Source organism: Urocitellus parryii, chromosome 7 (assembly GCF_045843805.1).
Source record: "Urocitellus parryii isolate mUroPar1 chromosome 7, mUroPar1.hap1, whole genome shotgun sequence".
NCBI lineage: Eukaryota > Metazoa > Chordata > Mammalia > Rodentia > Sciuridae > Urocitellus > Urocitellus parryii.
Window position 1 is genome coordinate 60004810 of NC_135537.1, and position 23570 is coordinate 60028379.

At 37.6% G+C, this 23570-nt stretch overlaps 1 protein-coding gene across 11 annotated transcripts in view; it reads left to right on the plus strand.

The window, feature by feature from the left end:
* Positions 1-20797, plus strand: part of Eya1 (EYA transcriptional coactivator and phosphatase 1) — a 151109-nt gene extending 130312 nt beyond the window's left edge. For all 11 annotated transcript variants that reach the window (XM_026397289.2, XM_026397298.2, XM_026397292.2 and 8 more), the window contains 6 exons: positions 4748-4806; positions 4919-5079; positions 5972-6086; positions 6185-6306; positions 9854-9954; positions 18981-20797. In XM_026397289.2, the coding sequence (XP_026253074.2) occupies positions 4748-4806; positions 4919-5079; positions 5972-6086; positions 6185-6306; positions 9854-9954; positions 18981-19061 (639 nt within the window). In that variant the 3' untranslated portion in view covers positions 19062-20797. The remainder of the gene's footprint in view (positions 1-4747; positions 4807-4918; positions 5080-5971; positions 6087-6184; positions 6307-9853; positions 9955-18980) is intronic.
* Positions 20798-23570: the final 2773 nt, after the last annotated feature.

Here is a 23570-nt window from a genome sequence, read left to right on the forward strand (position 1 = left end):
GGTAAGTGATTTGAAGGTAAAAAGAAACAGGGTCTTCAAGAGTCTTCCCCTTGCCTTTCTGAAGCTTGCTAACTCTACAGTGCTCCTCTGTGTCGCTAAACATAGGCCATTTCCTTGAGAGAACGAGGCTTGTGCAATAAATACCACTGTCTCCGGCCCACCCCATGGCCAATTGAGGCTACAGGTCTAACATAGACAGTCTGACACCAAAAAGCTGTTTTTTTCCTGCCACCACAGCTCAGGAGCTGGGAGTCATCACTGGCAAGCCACTATCTGCCTGTTTGAGTGCTTCCATCACCAAAGTGGTAGACATCGGGGTGTTCCATCCTTTCCTGACTTGGCAAAATACAATTCCACTCCTTCAGAACTCTGCAATCCTCAGCAGAGGGGGTTCCTTTAGGTCCCAGAGAGATTCTGCCAAATCTACCATAATTAATTTATCACAGTAAAGTCAATTTATTTTTTTCTTCCCTGCTAAATTGTAAGTGCCTTAAGGACAGAACTGCTGATCTGTGCACTGCTTACCCAGCTCTTTGTAGTGACTGCCAGCCTAGTGACTCCTCCCTGGATCTCCCCTCCTGCCTCAGGGCCATTGCACTAGTGAGTCCCTTGCTCTTTCTTTTTCCCAGATACCCATTTAGCATTGCATATCCCCCTTGCCTGGTGTATTTTTTCCTTAGCATTTATACCACGATCAAACCTACTGTATTTTTTGCATGTTTTCTTGTTTGGATGTCTCCCCTACTAGAATGTTAGTTCCAAGGTGGTAAAGACTCTTGTCCATTGTGTTAATGCTGCGTCCTCAGCATCATGAACAGTCCCTAGAAAGCTGGAGCTTCTTTGTAGATAACCCCACACGAGTAAGTAACCATCTTTCTAAGCTAAGGCACCCATTTGCCTGCTCAGATGGTTGTGGGTACAGAATCCATCAGGAGTCTTAAATCACTGCCTCAGCCCCCAGGAAGGTCTCAGGCCAGATACCTCAATAGAAAGTGGTATCTTTTGGCATCTCAAGCCTTACCAACTGCAGATTAATGCATAAAAATGTGCTGGTCTGACCCCTAGAAATGTGTCTGCTGTCCCTAGACATTAGACATTCAGTAATGATTTCACCTCCAGACAGTCCTATCATATAGTTTTTGGAAATTTATTTCAAAAGTACATTGGAATGTACTCTTTTAAATATTTTCTAATTCTAAGTAATTATACATGATAGTAGAATGCATTTTGACACCTCATACACAAATGGAGTATAACTTCTCATTCATCTGGTTGTACATGATATAGAGTTACACAGGTCACGTAATCATATATGCACATAGGGTAATAATGTTGATTCATTCTACTGTTCTTCCTACCCCCTTGCCCCTTCCCTCCCTTCAGTCTAGTCCAAAATACCTCTATTCTCCCCACCCCATTTATTGTGAATTAACATTAGCATATTAGAGAAAACTTTTGGCCTTTGGTTCTTTGGAATTGGCTTATCTCACTTAGCATAGTATTCTCCAGTTTCATCCATTTATTGGCAAAGGCCATAATTTCATTCTTCTATAAGGCTGAATAATAATGGAATGTACTTTTATGAAATAGTACTTACTTTCCCATGGAATCCTATATGTTCTGTCCTCAGTGTAGCACACACTCAGGGTTTCTAGGAATATATTTGGCACCTGAAAATAGACTCAACTTCCATTTTGGTCTTCTGGGTCTGTGGAATGTTCTAGTAACATTAAACTTTGTTGCTTTTCAAGAGCCGAGGGCTCTTTCTGCTTAAAGCCAGTGATTCTGAAATCAGGTCTTGCTCTCCTCCTTCAGTTTTCTAATTGTCCGGATTTAAAAAAAAAAAAAAAATTTGGAGACTAAAAGATGACCAAACCCAGAAGGCATACATGAAAACCCAAAATTAGGTTCCCAAGAAGAAAAAACAAAAACTTGGTGGCTTCAAAAAAAAAAAAAAAGTAGGAGAAGAAAAGTTCATCTTCCTGCTGGACACTGAGTTTCAGAATACATGCATGGAAGCAAGGTACCTGCATTCGAATTTGAGGGCGAACACACTCATGACAAATTAACACATTTTGTAGCTCTGTTGTGAAATGTTTCAATATCCTCCATAATATTCTCCATTCTCCCAGGAATTAAATTTTAATAGGTAATCATCAAGAGAGCAATATTATTGTTTCTCATTAAAGTTTTTGAGAGTTTTTAAAAAGCATTATCATTTATGCCATTTTTGCAAGCTTAAGGACTTACAGATAAGGAATCCCCAGTATGTATTTTATACATTTGAAGTTTGTGCAGTATTTTTTCTATCACTCATTAAGTAAACTGAGTAACAATTTTCAAACATATTTTGCATAGACATTTAATGTTTGTTTGTTTTTTCATTCTTAATGGTGCTAATTAGGCTCTTTCAAAAATGCTTTTGGTTTTCAAAACTCTTTTCATTAAAATGATTCTACAAAATATTCTCCTGATAAAGAAAGATTTCCTTTTTGCTATCAAACCAAACTTGCTTTAATTAAGTCATTGTGGGGTGAGTTTGCTCTCAACTGGTAAAAGCCTCAAGCTGTTAACAGTTAATTACAGCTAACCAAGATATGGAACAGTTCTTCCAATGAGGGTCTGGGCCAGGAACAATAAGTTTTAAATAAAACTAGCAGGAGAAAACAAATACAGGGTATAGAAGAATAATAGGGACAGTGGAGCCATCAACAGAGGTAGAAGATAAAGGAGTCCTCTGTTAGTGGAAATTTACAGCTAAATTAGTTTTTAAAAAGCATCACCACACCCTGCTCTTCCAAACCACTCTTCTAACTCCCAAGTTAACCAGGGAATTCTGGGTCAGCTTCTTTTCCTTGGATTAAATTCTTTTTAATATATCTTTTTTTTTTTCCTCCTTTCAGTTCTTTAACTTCCTCCCCTCAGTTCAAAAATTTCTCTTTCAGGACAGTATGGCCTTTTACCCCATCTCCCTCCCCCAACTACACACTGTAGAAGAGTAATTTACTAACTATCATAAAAATTGCATTTCTGGGTAAAGATCAGTGATTTCTTCTCCCAACTTAGTGCAACTCTTTAAAACTGGAATGAGCATGCTGTTGCAAACACAAACAGTAACCATTGTCTCCTCAAATAAGATTAAATTGTTAACTCTGAGAAGTCCCCCACTGTGTTTTCCAAGAATGACCTGTTTTACAAATGTTAAATTCACAGTCAGCATGTGAGGGCTCCTAGACCGCCTTTTCCTTTTTTCTTATCTGAAGTTATAGACCTCAGGAGAGTGGGCAGGTTACAAGGTCAAAGTCTTTTCCTCCTTGGAACTTGCTGCTTGCTGGGAGAGGGCTGCCTGGAAAATAGATGCTTTGGAGAAGAGGTTGGGGGGTCAAGATTTTAATTCTGTTAAGGAACAGCTGGTTTGAGTTTCTTTCCATTTCTATCTCTTGCTCCCTTCCTCACAAATCCATGGAGAGAGAATTGTGCAGAAGGAACCGGCAACATAAAAATATACCTTCCATTACTGGAGCGGTTCACATATGTCATCTCCGTTACAGAGTCAGTTGCCGAGTGCTAAAGAGGGGTGCTGCTTTTTATAAAATTAACTTTATCTGAAAACATGAGCAGAGCCTGAATCAGAAGAACCTTTTCTAATACAGGGTATTTTACCTAGAAATTTCTTTGAGTATTTTTAAACTTTTAGTTTAATGAAGGCCTCAGGGATATTTAGAGTCTAAATGCAAAAGGAGTAACATTTACGTTACTGGTTTCTGGCCTAGACACTTTGTCTATGTCCAGATTAGTATGCCTTCATTCATTCCTCAAGTGTTTATGTGGCACCCACTCTTAACCACAGCCAGGCAAGGGGCTGGAGAGGGCATAGGGAGACACGCTGAGGCTCCTGTACAAACAGGTGCATAAACATTCTCTTGGTCCAGCAAAGTTTTAGCCCAAAGTTAACAACCTGCTGTTCTGAACAGTTTAAACACTGCTTAGGATTTAAAATCAGATCTGTTCAAACTAACATTATGGTATAACAAACTCATAAATTCAATATTTAAAATGAACATGTAATACCAAACTGTAAAAAATAACAGTTAAAAAAATTTGAAAGAAATGTAAAACAACACATGGTTTGATTATTTTTATTTAGGTCCTGAAGTCTCCTGTCCTTTTTAAAAAAAAAAAAAAAATCCTGTGTGTGTGCATACACACACAGAGAATAAAACTCACTTCTCTCAAATAAATGGCAAACTAGTAACAGATTTTTTGTCTGGGCTCCTCAGCACACTGGCCTCAGGCTGTGTTGGTGTGTGGCTCAACAGCAATCAGAGGTCATAATTTCATTGGCAGTTAGCATCAGGTTTAATTTTTCTAGCATGTTACATTTACCAAAATGTCTGGTTTCAGTTACACTCAGACACTGACTGAATCAGTTTTGAGCAGCGTGATGTCTTAAGGTACCTGAGGTTTATGGAACACACATGCTAATTGTTTTCAATCACTTTCTTTTCTAAACACAAAAATGTGTTTTCTGAAGCTGAATAACAGTAGTCCTCGATGACATTGCTTGTTTCCCACAGAAGAGCACCTCAAGTAGGTAAAAATGTCAATTTAACGAGACTGCCACCTACTGATTTACATAGTAGAAAAATGCTCCGTTTAAGGTGTTTTTTAAAATGTCTGTATGTGGCTTTTCAAAAAAAAAATAGCTTTCAAAAAACTGATGTATATCATTTTGATTGCTTTTTAGGAATGTGACCAAGTCCATATAGATGATGTTTCTTCAGATGATAATGGACAGGATCTAAGGTGAGCACCATGAAATGTGAAGGAATCCTCTCCCTTTTATGGCTTAATTGTTCATCTAATTAAGATGAATTTTCTGTTCAGTTAACTTTGGACTTCTCTTGCATCTAAATAGCACATATAACTTTGGAACAGATGGCTTTCCTGCTGCAGCCACCAGTGCTAATTTATGCCTGGCAACTGGTGTCCGGGGCGGTGTGGACTGGATGAGAAAGTTGGCCTTCCGCTACAGACGAGTAAAAGAGATCTACAACACCTACAAAAACAATGTGGGAGGCAAGTGACCATCACCAGTGCAGTTCAAATGCCAACAGTACCATTCACTGTTGGGTCACACTGTTTGGGACGTAATTAGCTTTTTAAGGACAGTTGCATCTCACCGGCACTTATCTGCTGTGATTTAGTGTCAGAAATATCAGAATAGAGCCTGCTACCCTGTTTACCTAGTGATGTGACCTGGGGGAAGTCCCTTGACCTCTCCAATTCAGTTGTCCTTCCAATAATATGGGCTTAGCAACCCCTAACCAAATCACAAGATGGGCTGTTAACATTCCTTCTACAGGGTGGATGCTTGCCTTAGCTTGGATCTGTTCCTGTGGTTCACGGTGGTTAGGATGGCTTTAGCATTCACAGGGAATATATGGACTTAAAAAAAAAAAAAGATGGAAAGTGTAAGGATAGATTTCCAACATGGCTGTATTCAGATGTTCAAGTGATGTCATCAAGAGAATCCATGCTTTCCCTCTAGAGAGGAATCATCTGATTGTTCCTCCCAAAAGGTGGGAAATGACCACCAGTAGATCCCGGTCTGTATCCTACCAGTTTAGCACTTTCTGGGTGAGGAAGAGCAGTCTTTCCATAGATTCAGCAAAAGGTCTGCCGAGACTGATGTTCACTGGCAAAGCCAACATCACACACTTATACTGGCAGCCAAAAGGTTAGCTGAAGTGAGGAAAAGAGATGACCCAAAAAGAAGGAATGCTAGGAATGCAAAGCCAGTAAGTGGCCCTTATAAACTAAGAACATTTGTCACCTGAATGAGAATATGTGAAAATGACTTTGTATATTATAAAGCTTGAAGGCAATGTTGGTAATGATATTAAGTATTTATACAGCCGGAGAAATGCATTGGTGAGGAAATAGCTCATATACTCTTTTAAATCCCCAGGTCTGCTTGGTCCAGCTAAGAGGGAAGCCTGGTTGCAGTTGAGGGCTGAGATCGAAGCTCTGACAGATTCCTGGTTGACTCTGGCCCTGAAAGCACTCTCCCTCATTCACTCCCGGTGAGGCACCCTTGGGGTCTCTGCTGGGACAAGAGTGCTGCTGGCTTGTTCATTTGGGGGATTCATTTTTCAACAGTCTTTTCTTTGTGTTCCCTTAGGACTAACTGTGTGAATATTTTAGTAACAACTACTCAGCTCATCCCTGCGTTGGCGAAAGTCCTGCTATATGGATTAGGAATTGTATTTCCAATAGAAAATATTTACAGTGCAACTAAAATAGGTGAGCTGTTTGTTTTTTTATTTTTGTCAACTCTTTCTGGGTAGTAAAAGAGAAAGACAGTAAATGAAACTTATTTTTCAGAATTCAGAATACTTGAGAAATAATTTTCAAAAGCAGCATTAGACATCAAGAGAAATAACATAATCCATTTGGTAGAAGTCATAAAATTTTATTTCACTGGCTAATATTAAGATGAGTACTTGAGATATAAGTAATTTCTCCTCAATTCCAGATTATCATTTTAGACACCATCAACAAAAATATTTGTAACCTAAAATGAGCAGTTATGTAAAACTATAAAAAGAAACAACTCTAAAAATAGTTTTCTATTACTGGAAATGGGATTTGTTTTTAATTTTTAATATGTATGAACAATTGAATTTCCATTTTTTTATGGAGATACCAAAAAATCAAGCTATTTGCAAGAAGGAAACAGTTGGGGAAAAGACTAATATGAAATTTAATTGAACTATAAACCAATATAGAATAAAAGTAGGGATACAAAGACATGGCTCTTATTCTCAGGGAAAGCAGACATCTCAATCAATCACCATATTCCAATATGATAAAGTAATATATGAATGAGCACTTATCAAGTATCTACTGGGTGTCTAGAACTATACTAAGTATTTTATATAATTAACTCAATCTTTACATTTTACAATGAGGAAATTAAAGTAAATTGCTCAAGTATATAGTTGGCCAATTACAGGTCTGATTCCAAAATGTAAACTCCTTTCCATACCCTGGAGGTTGCTGCTAAATGCCTGAATGTGCACATGGCCAAGGAAGCATTTGCTTCTGGTCAGGAGTCAGCAGAGGGCAAATACTAGCAAAAGCTAAGGGGCGGGATGACATTTGAGCTGGGTATAAAAGAACAAAGACTGTGAACCCAGCAGATGTGCTAAGAGATCAAAAGAGAAATTAAAATGTGTTCCCTGCTAAGGGATTTGTGAATGATCCTGATTGATTAGTGTACAGTGCTCATAGGGGAAGTTGAAACTGGAGAGGTACACATGAGTCTAGTCTTATGGCTTTGTATATTACCCTAAGGAGATAAATGTTACTTTGGTTAATTCCACGGAGAAGAGGATAAATCATCCTTGTAGGTAGGTAGAAGCCTATTTCTGGCTATTTATAAAGGGACAAAGGTGGAATTCCTGTGAGTCTAATGGGTCTCCTACTTTTATACTTCTCTAAAGTACATACTTAATGATCACTAAATAACTATATAATTATTTATAGTAAGACTTCTCTACTAGTCTTTAATATTCTTGAGGTCTCTTTTGCTCATCATAGTGTCTGCAGTGCCCAGCATATATTAGGTACTCAAAACATGTTTCTGAATAAAATAAATTTGTCTATTTCAAGGAAGGCTGGCATGATTAATGGATGGGGAAATTATGCTTAATTAAATTAGTGTTGAGTTTGAAAAGCCTATGGGGTATTCGGGCAGACTTCTCAAACTGGAAATATACATATTTAGAATTTGAGAATGATGGTTCCCGAGAAAAGACCAAGATCAGAAAGCTGAAAAATATTTACAAAAAGAAAGGGATGTACTAAATAACTTTTTTAGTAGCCCATTATAACTAAAAATTGTTCTTTTTATGGAACATGAGAGCATATACAATCGGTTTATATTAAGTCATGTGTTAATCCTATTTTCATCTATATTGATCAAGTGGAATTATTGTGTTTTGTAAACAGAGATTGTGGTAAGGTTTATTAGCACATGAAAGTTGGGACAAATTCCAAGGAAGCATTTAGTACACAGAAGGGGTAGTTCTGAGCCCCAGAAGGAAAGCACAAGTAGTATTGTGTGTCATATGCTTTGAGGTTTAATCCCAGGTAATAGGAAATCACAATAACACTTCATTAACTATTTAAATTGACATCTTATTTCAAATATTGGATGTTTTTTCAGTACAGAATAAAAATTAGAATGAAAAATAGAGGGTGGTACACAATTATCTCAGAGGCAGGATTTCACTTTTCTATATTTTTATTTAGAAAACTAGATTAAAACTCATTGTGCCATCAAATAAGAGATGTGATCAGTATATAAAAAACAGGCTTTTCATGGTACACAAACTGCTAAAATGCTAGGAGAAGAATGGTCTCTCACTTAGCAGAACTGCGGCGATGCCTTTTCAGACAAAATGGATTTAAAGTGAATACTTAGAAATCTTATACTAACTTCTAAATGGCAGCTTCATTATCTTCATCTTTTCTACATGACCCAAAATTTATAGTTAAACCTATATGCATAGGAAAGAATTCATTTTTGTCCTCTCTACCTTCGCCTTTAATGTTTTACCTTCCTGTTTCCATGAGACAAAAACTGCAAAAATACTTATTTTCCCTCAAGGAGGGAAAAAGTAGTTTTTATGACACATATTTGGTTATACATTTTTGCAATGAAAACTATGTTTTGTATTTGTTCCTTAGTGACTTAATGTTTCACAGTTTAGTAGACAACTAAAGCAGCATTAAAATTGTATCCTTTGAATAAGGCTGGCTCTATTTCATTCTGTCAGATGCAAATGAGAGATTTTAGTGCAAAATACAAATATAAAGCAGACATTTGTTTAAGCAAACAAGCAATTTGTTCATTGGTATATCTGATCCTTATTTGAAAGGGGTGCAGGTCCCTCTCAACCATTCACATTTGAAAACTATAAACTGTCCCATTGTCCAGTAAAATGACCCCATTGGCAGCCAGAGACTTGGAAGAAACAATGCCTGCATTAACTGCTAGGTTGTGCTGGTGGGGTAGCCTCGCTGGAAGCCCAAACTAAGTCATGACATGGGAAAGATAACAGAGATAAAGGTGTTTTGTTACCTGTATCTCTCCTTTCCTCTAGGAAAGTGCTTTATTGAACATGAGATGCCTGGGTACAGTAGGCATGAGCTCACTATGGTACCCCAATTACCTGACACTGATTTCAGGAGGAGTTTTATGAGACTATTTCAAGTAAACTCATTGAGCTTTAATTCAACCTGAAAACGAAGGGATAAACTAATTCCAATGTTTGTTTGTTCGTTCTTGCTATTGCCAAAACCAAGTCAAACCAGTTTCATTTCTCTTAACATTCTCTATTTGGAACAAGTATTTTCAGAGTTTGATATTTTACGAAACTTCTTAAAAACCAAGCTATAATATATTGCCAGAATTTCATGTCTTTGTTTAGTCTCAGCTTGTAAGGAAAAAAAAAAGTATTACTGCAAAACAACACTGTTCTCTCAATTGTTAAACTGAGATTGACTAGATTTTACTTTTTAATAAACAAGTCCTTGGGAAAAGAGCATTTTAAGTTGTCAGTTTTCAAGGGACAGGATACCACATTGCTAATTAATTTGTAATTTTAAATCTATTGTGCTATTCCATATAATACCAAATGACATACTAGCACTCTAAATTTTGCACAAATGGGGTTGAGTTGAATCAAAAGCACAAAGAAAGCATTTTATATAAAAGGTTCCAGCATAATCGGGCTGGGTTATCCAAACTTTACATTTTCTGTAATTTATTTTTGTTCATTAGGAAAGGAAAGCTGTTTTGAGAGGATAATTCAAAGGTTTGGAAGAAAAGTGGTGTATGTTGTTATAGGAGATGGTGTGGAAGAAGAACAAGGAGCAAAAAAGGTGAGTGTAGAGGGTACATCTTGTGCTATTCACTTTTCCTTAGTCCTCAAAATTCTCATAAATGGATCATTGAAACAAGTTCTATTCATCTGAAACAGAGCTATAAGCACCAGAAAAGGTTAGAGAACTCAACATGAATAGTGAGGTGTACAAGTTCAAAGGTTGTAACCAGATTGTGAAGATCTGGTTGGTCTTCATGGAGTGTAGACTTGGGGAGCAGAAAGGTAGGCACAGTGGCACAGCCACCGTGCAGAACAGAGATAACACACACGCTTACTCATGCCAACCTGCCCCTTTCTGTACTCAGAACAGACGTTGCCAAGTGGTTCAAATCTCATTACCTGAGCACCTTTCAATCATCACTTCAGAAAGCCTCTTCCATACCAGGTGGCCAGAGACTTGGTTTTCTACGGGACCTGATGGGCCTGCCTCTTGGGACACTTGTAAAGGACCTCACTTTAGACTTGCTGTCTTACCCTTGCATTTTTGTTCTCCTCAATCTCTTCCAAGATTCTCTCTGAAGAAGCTGTTTCATTCTGAATTTCAATGCACTTTTGTAAGGGGAGGACCACATACCTTAGCCTGACACCCAGGGTCTTCACAATCTGGTTACAACCTGCCTTCCTCCTTCACAGAACACTGCAGTCATATTCATCTGCTGATGTTTGTTTTGTTACTGTAACAAAATACTTGAGACCAATTTATACAAGAACAGGTTTATGTGGCTCAGAGTTCTAGAAGCTGAGCAGTCCATCTTGCTACATTATAACATGGCAGAGGGCATCCCACATTGAGACAGTAAGTGTGCAAGATCAGGTCTCTGTTCCTCTTGTATAGCTATTAATGCTGTCATGGCAGCCCTATCTCCTGACCTTTATCTAATTCCCTCATATAGGACCCACCTCCAGATACTGTCAACATAGGCATTTGAGGATTTACATACTCCTCAGACCATGCCTAGCATTTTTTCTCTGGAATCTTTACTCCAGTGCCTTTCAGTCATTGTCTAACTCAATTTTCAAAATTCATGCTTTAGGTTCCTAGACACTGAGGGTATATGAAAAGTAATTATAGTCTAACTCACCAGAACTGGAGTAGTAAACAGCTTGGATTCTTGCTCCAGCCTAGGTTTGATTTATGGCTCCGCATCTTATCCAGTCTGACTTTGCACAAGTTTCTTGACCCCTCGTCTAGCGAAAGCACCTAGCTCTGAGGCCTGTTTTTGAAGATTAGATTTGAGATCTATAACTACAATAAAATAGAACCTGCTACATGTAAATTCAGTAAGAAATGTAGCCACCATTCCTGTTGGCTGATGTGCCTCTTTCAGGAACTAAATCTGAGCTTAGAGGTGGAGATCTTGTTTTATTGAGTCTGTCTTTGAATGCTTTTATAAATCTTGGTACACTTGTGCTCTAAATATTTCTTAAGAGCATGACAAGATTAGCCAATAACATAACTTTCCCCTCCCTCCCACACTCATTCATTAGATTCCATAAAAGAATCTAGTTCTTATACAATATTTTTTCGTATATGCTAGAAGTGGCACATAAAGTTCCAGGTCACAGATGCATCATTGAACATCAAGTATGACATGTGGCCATCCTTCTTATGGTCTATGAAGATGACTTCATGCACCTTTGTTGGTGCCTCTGAATTCCAATTAAAGTGTAGGTATTAACACTAATTCTGTCAATGACCTCACTGATACGCACCATGGATGCAGTGTGCCAGGAGACTCACATTAGAACATGGCCTGTTATAACAGACCTTCTGGTATGTTAGTGCTTGATCTGAAATGGCATTTGCCATTTAAGCACTCGTTCTGACCTTTCTTCTCCACCAGTGTGCAGCATTGATTGTTCTTGGGTATACGTATTAGACCTGTGGATCATCTTCCTCAAAATAAATTAGAATTCCCAACATTTAATCCTGGAGATCTAAAAGAGAATGTTTAGTGGGAATGCAGGCTCAAGTTGTCTTTCTGGAATTCCCCCTTGGACCTCCTGGTGGCCAGGAAGGCATGGAACACATTTACACCTCTGAGAACTGTGGAGTTGAAGAGCAGCATTTCATGCCAATGTGGCCCTAGGCCAGCATGTGACTCTGCCTGGTTCTTCTTCCTCTGGTGTTCACCAAAAGTTTAATTTCAGGAGAAAGTTGCCAAAGTGTGTGAAAGTGATCACCTAAAATCAAAGAATACAGGTAAAATCCTTTGGACCCTAACTTAAAAAAATATATTTCTTAGGTTTGGTTTTGGTAAGAACAAATTCTTTGTTAGAAAAACAGTTAAAATTATTTCCATTTGTCTTTGGATATGATATTCTTTCTTTACCTGGGGCACACTAGTTGCAAAGAACATTCTCTTTGAATTTTTTTGAGTATGAATGGGTCATCCTGGCCTTTAACTTTGATTTCCTGTTTGACTATAGGTGATGAGTTCCAAACCATCTGATGAGAATAGTCTCTTTGTACCTTGGGACTGCCTCTGTGTATATAAAGCATAGATTTTTCAAAAGATTCAGATATCAAGTTATTACCCAGAATGACAGGTCTTAAGGAGAATGTTTTGTCTAGCCTTTTTAGAAAAAGATCTAAAATAGATAATGAATATCCTCAACTTGCCCTGTAAAAAGCTACGTAAAGAGAAGAGTTAGCAGTTCTTGTTTCAATTACTAACATCTTCATGTCTCTCCTTTTAAGCACTCATATTCATTGTCTCATTAAATCCTTGCAATTTTATTAGGAAGGAATCCTTAGACCCACTTCACAGAGGAGGAAATGAAGGCACAGAAAGGATAATTTATTTGGCCAACAGACACAGCTAGAAAGTGTCCTAAGTTTTGAACTTCCTTTCTCTGGTCTCATGAGATTTAGAAGTAAATTGTGAATCTCATTTATATATCTTAAGCATTTGGTTTACAGAAAATAATTTTTATGCTTTTATAAATTAAAGTTTGTGTATCTTCTTGTGAGGCAGATATGAAATTATGCTTTTAAACTTTATTCATTCTGATACTTCAGTTATTGAGTAGTACTGATCAGTTTAAATTACTAAATAAAATAGTGAACCACTGAAGTCTTGCACATTTTTATATTGTTTTGCAAAATCAAAACATTTTGCATTTGTTCAAAATCAGTTTTAACCATTTAGCTTACCTCTCAGTTAAAAATGCACAACATCACTCTCTCTCCTTTTCCCTGTAGAGATGTCTTTCATCTGACTAAGTAAGATTGTTTTTTAGGCCAGTAAGTAATTCTCCAGTTGCCTATGTCATTAAAGGTCACTTGAAATCCTGATTTCACTTGGACCTCTTTGCCAATTTAGTCCAAGGACTTTTCTGAGTAACTGAATCTAACTCTGTAATTTGTATCATAGAAATACTTTCCTCAAAGAAAAAAAAATCAGGCTTTCTTTTTCACCATAAATTCTTTGTTTCCCTAATACAATATGACTTGAGTGAAAATTGTTCATGCATATGATTCATTTGTAGAGTAAAAGTGGCCTTACTAAACTAACCTTATAAAGCTATTTCAAATTAGTCTCTTCTGAATAACAGGAAAAAACAAATATACATTACTCTACACAATGACATAGGCTTCATCAAAAGTTGTTCACTTTAGCCAGGCAGCGCAGGCCTGTAATCCTAGCAGCTCAGGAGGCTGAGACAGGAGGATCATGAGTTCAAAGCACCTTGCTTTTGCTGAAGTTGGCTAAGCAACTCAGTGAGACCCTGCCTCTAAATAAACTACAAAATAGAGCTGGGGATGTGGCTTACTAGTTGAGTGCCCCTGAGTTCAATCCCTTCTACCACCCGCCCCCCAAAAAATGCTCTATTAAACATTCAAAACTTGTAAAATCCAGAATAGAACTGAGAACCTGATTGACAATACCTAATTCTGAACATATTCAAGAGGAAAATAGAAGCCACTTATATAAAAATATTAGTAATGCAATTAAATTATCTGGTTTCAGATTTCATTAAGAGTGATACAGAGATTACAAACATGGAATCCAAAGAATCTTACTACTGTATAGTGATTTGTTAACATTTGATGAACACTTACTATATGTCAGGTCTTGGAACTGGATTCTCCTTCATCCTTGAAGAGCTCACTTCTGATTAGAGGGGAAAAAGATGTAAAGTATAATAAGTATTCATGAGTTGTTAGAATAATCTATGTCTTGAAGTCTCTATAATTTGGGAAGCATAGGTACATATGCAAACTACCCAGAAATAATGTATGCATAGGAAAGCAGAGGGTTTTTTTAATACAAATGATAATTATATTGTTTTCTTCTGTGCCTGCTTTTTTTCATTGGCAATCTGTCCTGGCACTTATCAGTATATAGAGCTTTCCATCTCTAATCCCTTTAAGTGACTGCTTGGTATTCCATTATGTGGATGTGCAATTATTTAACCAGTCCCCTGGGGCTGAACTTTAGGTGGGTTCCTGTGTTTACTATTACAAACAGTTCTGCAGTGAATGGTGTTTATGTGGTTTATTCAAGTATATCTGTTGGACAAATTCCTCTGTGGGATAAATTCCCAGAAGTGCAATATGAACATCAGAGTCTGCTTTTAAATTTTGGAAAATTTTAGTTTAATCCAGCAATATCCATTTATCTATGAGTGCCCACATGCCCGGCTTTATGTGTGATGGATGTCAGATGTAACTAGAAGGGAGAAATGCAAAATATCAGGTGGGAAGGTCAGGGTAAGGGAATTTGGAGAGTTCACAGCCATAGTCAAGAGGAAAAAGGAGGAAGATGTCATTATGTTCCCTTTGGAAAACATTTTGGCTGTAAAGACCCAGAACCATGTGCTCCTTTAGGCTTGGTACCCACTTCTCAGTGTGTGCTCACTCTTGATAAACTAACTGTGCATGCGTCACACTTATTGCTGTCATTTCTGTTAAGATTTGTGGGTAGCTCTATTTTGGAACCTAGGGCTCCAATTACCAGATGGAGTATTTCCATTTTGCTATTGCATGTCATAACCATCTGAATATCTTAATACACCAAATGATTTCAGCTGTCCCAAACCAGTTTGTCCACTTAGACTCGCTTTGGGGTGCTCTACTTGCAGCACATAAGTCACATGAATTCTCTGTTCATGATGCCTTCCATCCATCACACTCACTCCATTTCTACTGTCACTCTGCCTGATTTTTCTGTGACCCAGACAGTCACACTTCCAAATCCATCTGACTCTGGCTGCTGCCCTAAATTGTTTAAAATACCTTCTTGGTGTCTCCCAACATTGAGGAATTATTAGCCACCATTTCCTTCTATTTACCAGATACAAATCTAAACCCCTTATATATTTTTCATTTCCTTGAAAAATCTTATTAATCCATATAATAAGTCATCCAGACTAATCACAGAAAATGCTCTGTGCATCCTACTTGTTGGCCTTGTCACAACACACACCTCCTAACTGGGAGACCCATCCCTGTACATCTCTCTTTCCAACTTCCTCCATTCTTCCACTTCAGTACAAGCCCAACTTACTGCTTTCAGCTAAGCTCTCCTCTCTGAATTTGAGTTTAAATCCAACACAGCCTCACAAAATTGTAATGAATTTGTCTCATCAGATATATCTTGCCTGCGGCGGCATGTGTCTTGTGTCTATTAACTATTACGTTCCTCCTGCAGCTACAGTACTCTAAAGGGAATGGACTATAGCTTAATAATTAAATCAAACTTGCAATCAAGCATCTTGAGTCATTTCCACTAAACATTTATTTTATAGATAGGGAAGCTCTTAGAAATGCATGCAATCTTTGCATCAATGTGTGCTTATTTAGGGAAAATACTATTATGCAATATTAGTTCTAATTATTTATGGATAGGAGTTTTTGTCACCAGCCTTCTTCCATAGACTGTTTTCTTTTATGCACCTACTTGATAGTAAGTTAACATCTCTTAGAGAAGTCCACTATTTTTTTTGTGAGAATGAAGCTGATCATTGCAGACCTCTTTACCCTTCAAGAGATGAAATAGTGCTGAGTCTGGAGTTTGTGTCCTAAATGCAGCTGTCCCCAGAATCTGCCTGCTGTCATCGTAAAACCTTGGGCACTTTTGTTCCAAGGAAGTAGTCTCATCACCACTGCACTGTGATAGGTTGATGGGCTGTCTATCATCTGCTAAAGGAATAGCTCATCACTTTCACTCAGGGCTTCTTAGGAAGAATCTCACCTTTCTATATAGTGTTGTAGAATAGGGCTTAAAGGTAAAACAATTTAAATGTGCTCTAGGCTGGCATCAACACACCTATGAAGATGAGTGACAGTCATTGGACCAGTTTTTTGCTGTGACATGAAATGGCCAATTTATGACTTAACCATGTACCAAAGAATTAGCTGGAGGTTTTTTTTCAGTTCCCTTTTCTATTTCTCTGCCACTTATTGCATTTGTCGCTGCAGGTTTCTGAGTGCACCAGCAGCTTCCAAATGTGTAGTGGTCATGATTGTAGATGTAGGGAACTCATTTGTGGGAACCAATGCTTGCAAAAGAATCCAAACCTATTTTGGAAAAAAAATTCCACCTCTCCCAAATATTTTTATATAAATTTGTAAAGCTAGTTATCCTAGAGGTTTCTGGATGTCTGTCTGAAGAACTTTCAGCATCCTTTTTGACTTCCCAAAATAACAGCACATTAGATCTATAGAAATGAGAAATAACTTTGGGGAAGGGTAATGGATTGCTGGCAAATATATTAAAGGAAATAGGAAAATCACAATTAACATAAGGATATAAAATTAGATAGTTTGATATGAAAGAATATGTTTACAGTTGAAAACGATATATCTAAAATTAAGTTGAGATTAAGTCTAAATAAGCAGGATACAGAATGGTACATACTGTATATATGCATAATTTCAAATATGTGAATAGGAACTTACATAAAAATGTACAGAAATGTGGCTATTTGTGTAGTAGGATTAAAAAGTGGTCTGTATTTCTTTAGATAGTGATATATTTTTTTACATGCATGAATTTTCTCCAATAATAAAAAAGAAAGAAAGCTTTCAGTATTATAAGAGATCAAACGTTTACATCCCAAATCTATGAATTGCATTCACTTGTTTACCAGAGTAGGGATTGGATTATGAGTATGTGTTTTAATATGTACTATTGTGCTGATAATCGAGCTATGCAAATTTTTTTAAAAGCCACAGGAACAGTTAGGAGGCATTACAGTAAAATTCAGATTAAGTTCAGAGCTGGTAAGAATCTTGGCTTCATTCCATATCAGTTATTATTTAAAACCCTCTACTCATTTTTTTTCAGTAGTAGAATGGTGATAATAGTACCTATTTGAGGCATGTGGCACAGTGCCTCCTGATATAACAAACCCAGTACTTAATAATTATCATTACCAAGAAACTCTTTCATAGGGCTTACCAGACTCTCAACCAACTGGCTCCTGCAGCCAGTCATGTCACCAAATGAGTCTTTCATACCCAGCCAGTGCTAACAACTTTTCCTTTATCTTCTGTGCCCCACCCCACAGACCCATTCAGAGTACTCTTCTGAATGATCATCCTTTCAGACCCAGCTCAACTAGCACATCTTATTTTCAAGTATTTCCCCCATTCCCTAAGCACAGATGATTGCTCCCCTTCAACTCTCCTTAGAATACAGATGAATTTACGTAGTAGTACCTTTCTGTTACTCATCTACAGACTGTGAAATACTGAGTCATGGCAAGATGCAACTTAAGGTCTTTTATACCTAGACTGTATGCATGCAAAATCAAAAACAATTTTTTAAAATGAATGAAAGCACAATGATTTATATTACAATCTAAAGACCCCAGTAGAGCATCCTCTAGAAATCTACAATGAGATCTTATCCTTAAATGATAAAATAGTCTAGAAATGGCTAACAAAAATATATAGATACTTGCAAGTAATATCAAGTATAAAAGGCCTACATTTGATATTGCAATGTAGTATAAGATTTTAGATAATTTGAGGCAAATACATTGTTAATAAATGTGCTTTTAATAGTTTGCAGCCCAGTAATATAGCAGCTTGTGATTGATATCAAAATAGTAGCTCCCATTGTTACAGATTAGAAAAACAAAACCTCATTTCTATTTGCCTCCATGTCAGATTCTTCTTAGTCTGAAAATTTCCCAAATTCTTCAGAACTATAATTGCAAATTATACTTTGGCCTCCATATTATCCTATAATTATTACCTTCTATAATAAGTAGTTTATCATTTTATGAACTAAGCAGAGTTTTGTCCCCCAAAGGTGATAATTTTCTTTTAAGAAAAATATTTTACTGATGCAAAAGTACTTATTTACACTCCTTTTGAACTATAAAAGTTCATTATCACATTTTTCACCACTTATGGATTGCAGTGACCTTACTTTCTCCTGTTTTTCTTGTCTCTGGTTTATTCAGATGTTTCACAAACATCCCTACCTTGATAGTAATAACACAAATACACACAAAACCAACCTTAGACGTCCATTAAGTTTTTCTCATTGTAAAGTCATTTAAGATCAATGTAAAGAATAACTGATGGAAATAAAGAACGATTGCTTCATATATGAGAAAGATTAGTTTGGAAAAATGTAAAATACTACCAACTAAGGAAAATGGCTTAGACTCATAAAAAACAAGCTTTTTAAGCTTTCAGCATCAAAAATCCACTGCATACATATTTTGAAAGGCACCTGTTCCTGGCAAAGTTTCATTCATAGTGAATGTCTTATTAAAGTTTAAAATTAGCATTCAAGTCACAGTATAGACCTAGTTAAAAATATCCAGAACCTTCTTAAAGAAATGGACTCTAGATTGCATTTTAAAATTCATCCCCAGACTCTTTGGGGAGGATTAGGTTTGAATTTTTTTTTTTTTTTTTTGAACAGATAGATATGATGGCGAAGATGATAGCCGACAGTTTTCCTAATACTTAAACAAGGGGCTGGGCATAAATAGTGGATTTTTTAGAAGGAGTTGGGCATATTGTCTGTCCTGACTGTGTATCTATCCCTTCTGCAGCATGCCATGCCTTTCTGGAGGGTCTCTAGTCACTCAGACCTCATGGCCCTACATCATGCCTTGGAACTGGAGTACCTGTAATGACAGCATGGCACTTTGAAACCACACAACCTCCCTGTGACCAGGGACAAATCCAACAGGCCCGAGTTTCATGTCAGCGCTGGACTCCAGAACTTAGTGATTTCAACATACCATGTGCAGCTGCTGTCAATTTTGACCTCTGCCCTCGTGGTTAAGGGAGGACCACGTCTATTTCTTCAGAACAGCTGTTGACTCTAGTACTGTGAATCCAATGAAAAGAAGCCATGAGAATGTTCTAGCACAGCGTAATGTGTCTTTGCCACATTAACTACACGGTTCAAACCTGTGAAGAAAGGACCTGCAAACACTTCAGTTTTTAGCATTTTCAATGTGACATAAACAGCTTCTCTAATACAGCAAACTTGATTGCACAACAAAGACTGAAAATGTGTTTCCTGAATACCAGTGGAAGAATTTTCTTGTAAAGAAGGTTTACTTTTTGGTGTCTTCTACCCAGGGTAATCTGTACATCTCTACTTATTTATGAACAGACTTTTTATTAAAAAAAATTTACTGAGGTATAAATCACATACCATACAATTCACCCAGACAGACTTTTTTGACATCAAGTAATTGAAGAGACAATAATGTAAGAAATAAGCAATTAAAGGCCTTTGCCTCATGACATGGCAAGTACTTTGAATTTTAGCACATTGCAAAGTAGTTTAAAGTATGTCTAATTTAAACATATAATATGTACATCACTGAGACAATCATGTACAGAAAGAATTTTTGGTGTAAATTTGTAATAATGGATGATTCTTTTACATATTGTTTAGGGAAATGATATTGAAAGGCAGTAAAGCCTTCTCAGTGAAGCTTGAGGCAACAGGTGCACAAACTCATGTGCAGTGCCTTATCCGAGTATTGGGTATAAATATGTAGATAATGGATTTTTTTTGATAATGTTGTCAAGACCAAAAGCATGGATATCAAGTGTCAATAAGGATTTTGTTTTCCAAATCCTTTTCCCCCAACAGTTCTTCTATCTAAATTTTGTTAATACTGTTAGGAGGATCTTGATAAAAATAACACAGCAGCTTCTTCTTTTGGAAACATGAAAAGTCCTCTTATCACCTTTTTCATTTCAACACTAATGTATTATATGTAACTATTTGGAAAAGTGATTATTCAAATGCTTCATCCCATGGAAAGAATATAGATGATAGATATATTTTATTAATAAAAATGGTTCATGAATGGGAGACTAACAGAGTTTTAATGTGCTCAGAATTATTATTGTGTCTGTATTTTCTTGTTTAGGTACAGGAAGACATTTCCACGTGGCTAGATATCAGCATAACTTTGCATTACTCCACAAGTTCAAATCCCCTCTCTTTTCCTCCCCATGCAGAGGAAAGTTCATTGCCAACAGTGGATGTAGTGGGGTCTCCATCACCAAAAAAATTAATGTGAGCCTCCACTTATATCATGACAAGCATAAATCTTGGGGTGGGGGAGTGTCACTCTGGTCACACAATAGGAAAGTCTCTCCCAAAGTGATCAATTTGTCCAGGCAAGCTACTCTTTTGCATCTAAAGCTTTTCATTTCCATGAAATTATTCTTTGGATACATTTTATTTAATATTATATTGCCCCCCCCAGCTTTGACCCAGAGTAGCTAAAGAGTTATTCCACCCTTATCTGAAGTTTCGTGTTGCTGCTAGAATTAGTCATTTGTGAATTCTCCAAATCGTGTGACAATTGAATTAGCTTCTCTTTTTTTTTTTCCCTTTTCGCTTGAAGCAAACAGAGGTTGATTTATTTTTTTTTTAACCTTCTCATTTTATGTTCTTGTACTCTGAAGACTGAAAAGACAAAACTCATCTTGGCCTTACTGTAAAAAGGTGTGTCGTGTCCACAATTGTGTACAGAATTTTTCTTCATTAATTTTTGTGTTTAAATTAATAAAATTGATTTGTGAAGTACTATACGCTCCTCGAATATCAATATCATCTTTTTCCTGATGTTTATAGGAAGTAGCAGGACTTTGGTTGCATTGGAACACTCAAAAGCCCCACAAAGGAAGTTGCAAGAAGCAGCTGCCGTGATGGCTTTATCAGTACTTCAGGGAACCAAGCTGGTAGGCAACAGCTGTTTCTCTGATCACTGTAAGAACTGATGAATAGAAAAGCTCTTTCTTTCCCCAAACTCTATAAACTGAACCCTCACTCAGATTTATCTACTAGAGGGCAGATTTCAGCTTAAAATATCTTGGATTGCAAGTCATAGATTTAGCCACTTAAATACCCAAGGGACAGCAAATATAAGACAGTTTCATCAAAAAGAACGCCCACAACATATATCTCTGCGATTAGCCAGATTAATCACCGACAGAGAGCTATAAAACAGCACAACTCACTTCCTCTTGAGAATTTAATCTAGAAACACAATATGCATACATACAAACACGTGAAAATCAAATGTGCTTTTGTCTAGCCCATCTATCAGCTCCATGAGGTATGTTTTTCACACGCACTCACACACACGCACACGCACACACACACAAAGTGAAGCAGGTTGAAGAATGAGGTGTCCATCTTGAAAACAAAGGGGGTTGGGGAAGAACCTTTAAAGAGAGTTTGGTGTGTGGAATGAAGGGATTACTAGGTCATAGGAAAAGTAAGAAAAGTAGGCAAAATGGAGGCAACACACTCCAAAGATGATTTTTTTTTATTTATTATTGGTCTTTCAAAATATTACATAGTTCTTAATACATCATATTACACGGTTTGATTCAAGTGGGTTATGAACTCCCACTTTTACCCCGTATACAGATTGCTGAATCACATCAGTTACCCTTCCATTGATTGACATATTGCCTTTCTAGTGTCTGATGTATTCTGCTGTCTGTCCTATTCTCTACTATCCCCCCTCCCCTCCCCTCCCAAAGATGAATTTTTTAAAGCAGCGCTTCTACCATGACACCCTGTGGCCAAAACATTTAAAGAGTTCTCCTTTGGGCATAAGAGCTCAGATATTTCCCCTGGGCATTCTAGAGCTTCCAAATGCAGGCTGGCCCTTCTCCTCAGCATTATCTCATTACCTTAAGGAGCAAACCTTCAGAATGCCAGGCCAGCATATCATGCTCTTCAATGGAGCAAACAGCCCCGCCTCATCTTTGCTAGAGCCTTCCCAGTAACGGCAATGACCTCCTCCAGCCTCAGTCTACCCAAACTGTGGCCAGCTCCAGTCCCCACTCTTCTGCACAGTCTTCTTTGGCATCATGGTATTGTGTTAGCAACTTCTTTTGAACTTCCCATGCACCCACCCTCTACCTTGGCAGTTCATGCATGTTCCATTCAACAGACTCATGGAACCCTTCTTGTGTGCATTGTCCTAGATGCCCCCAGGTCTGAGATCACATTTGGGGCTGGTAGAAACAGACAGTAAATGAATTACTGAATGAATGAATAAGATAGCCTCATGTCAGAAGGGTTCTTTATGGAAAGTTAACACAGAACATGGGTAATAGACATCGTAAGCCTCCTTGAACAGAATGTCTGACCTGAGACCTGACTACTAGGGAGTAGGCAGCATGACTACTAGGTCGGGGCAAAGCATGCAAGCATGTTTGTATTGTAGGAATGAAAAACACACCTTTGGGACCAAGAGGAGAGGTTTAGGAGATGACTTTGTAAAGGAAGAGAGACCAGAAAGATCTTGAGGTCATGCTAAGGGTTTTAGGTGCCATTCTGTAAAAAGGGAGGCCATTGAAGTTTTTATGGGAGGGTATTAACTGCTCCTTCTTATTCTTTGAAACGATTACTCTGGCTTCTTTGTGGAAAATGGGCTATAGAGGAGCAAGAGAAGTATTAAACCAGTTATTAGGTCATTGATTGGGTCCAGATCAACAATGGTCAGATTTGAACTAGGATGATGGAGAGGGAAATCTGAGGTTTATTTTTAGTGATAACAATGATGGGATTGGCTAATAGGTTGGAGAGGGAGACTTGTGAGACACAGGAAGAATCCAGACATGTCCAAAGTGTCTAAACACTGTGCAAAGACAGCCCAGTGGTTAGGAGCCTGGCTTCTGAACTCAGATGGGCTGGAATCTCAACTTCTCTGAGCCTTAGTTTCCTCAACTGTAAGAGGGGAGTAATAATAACAGCTACTTTCAAGAATTATTCTAAGACAATATGTTAAAATACATAAAGTATTTGGAACAAAACCATCTCCTCACATCACTGAGTTGTTCTCGCCTAGAGAACAAGCTGGAAAACACAGCCTGGTCCTGACTGCGAGCATTGGGCCAGAGGCTATGAGAGAGTTTGTTGTAGTTCTAGAAAGGGGTCCATAAACGGACTGATGGAGTCAAAGGGTAGCACTAGCCCAGGCAGGCAGGAGAAGCTTCCTGAAGAACGAATGGATATCCCGTTCGTTCTTGAAGGCTGGGGAGGAGCTGGCCCAAGCAGAGCCAGGAGCAGAGAAGAGCCTGAGAGCAGCCTAAATCAGGAAGGGATGCAGCAAGCTGGAGAAGAGAAGGAAGGAGAAAGCCTCAGGACT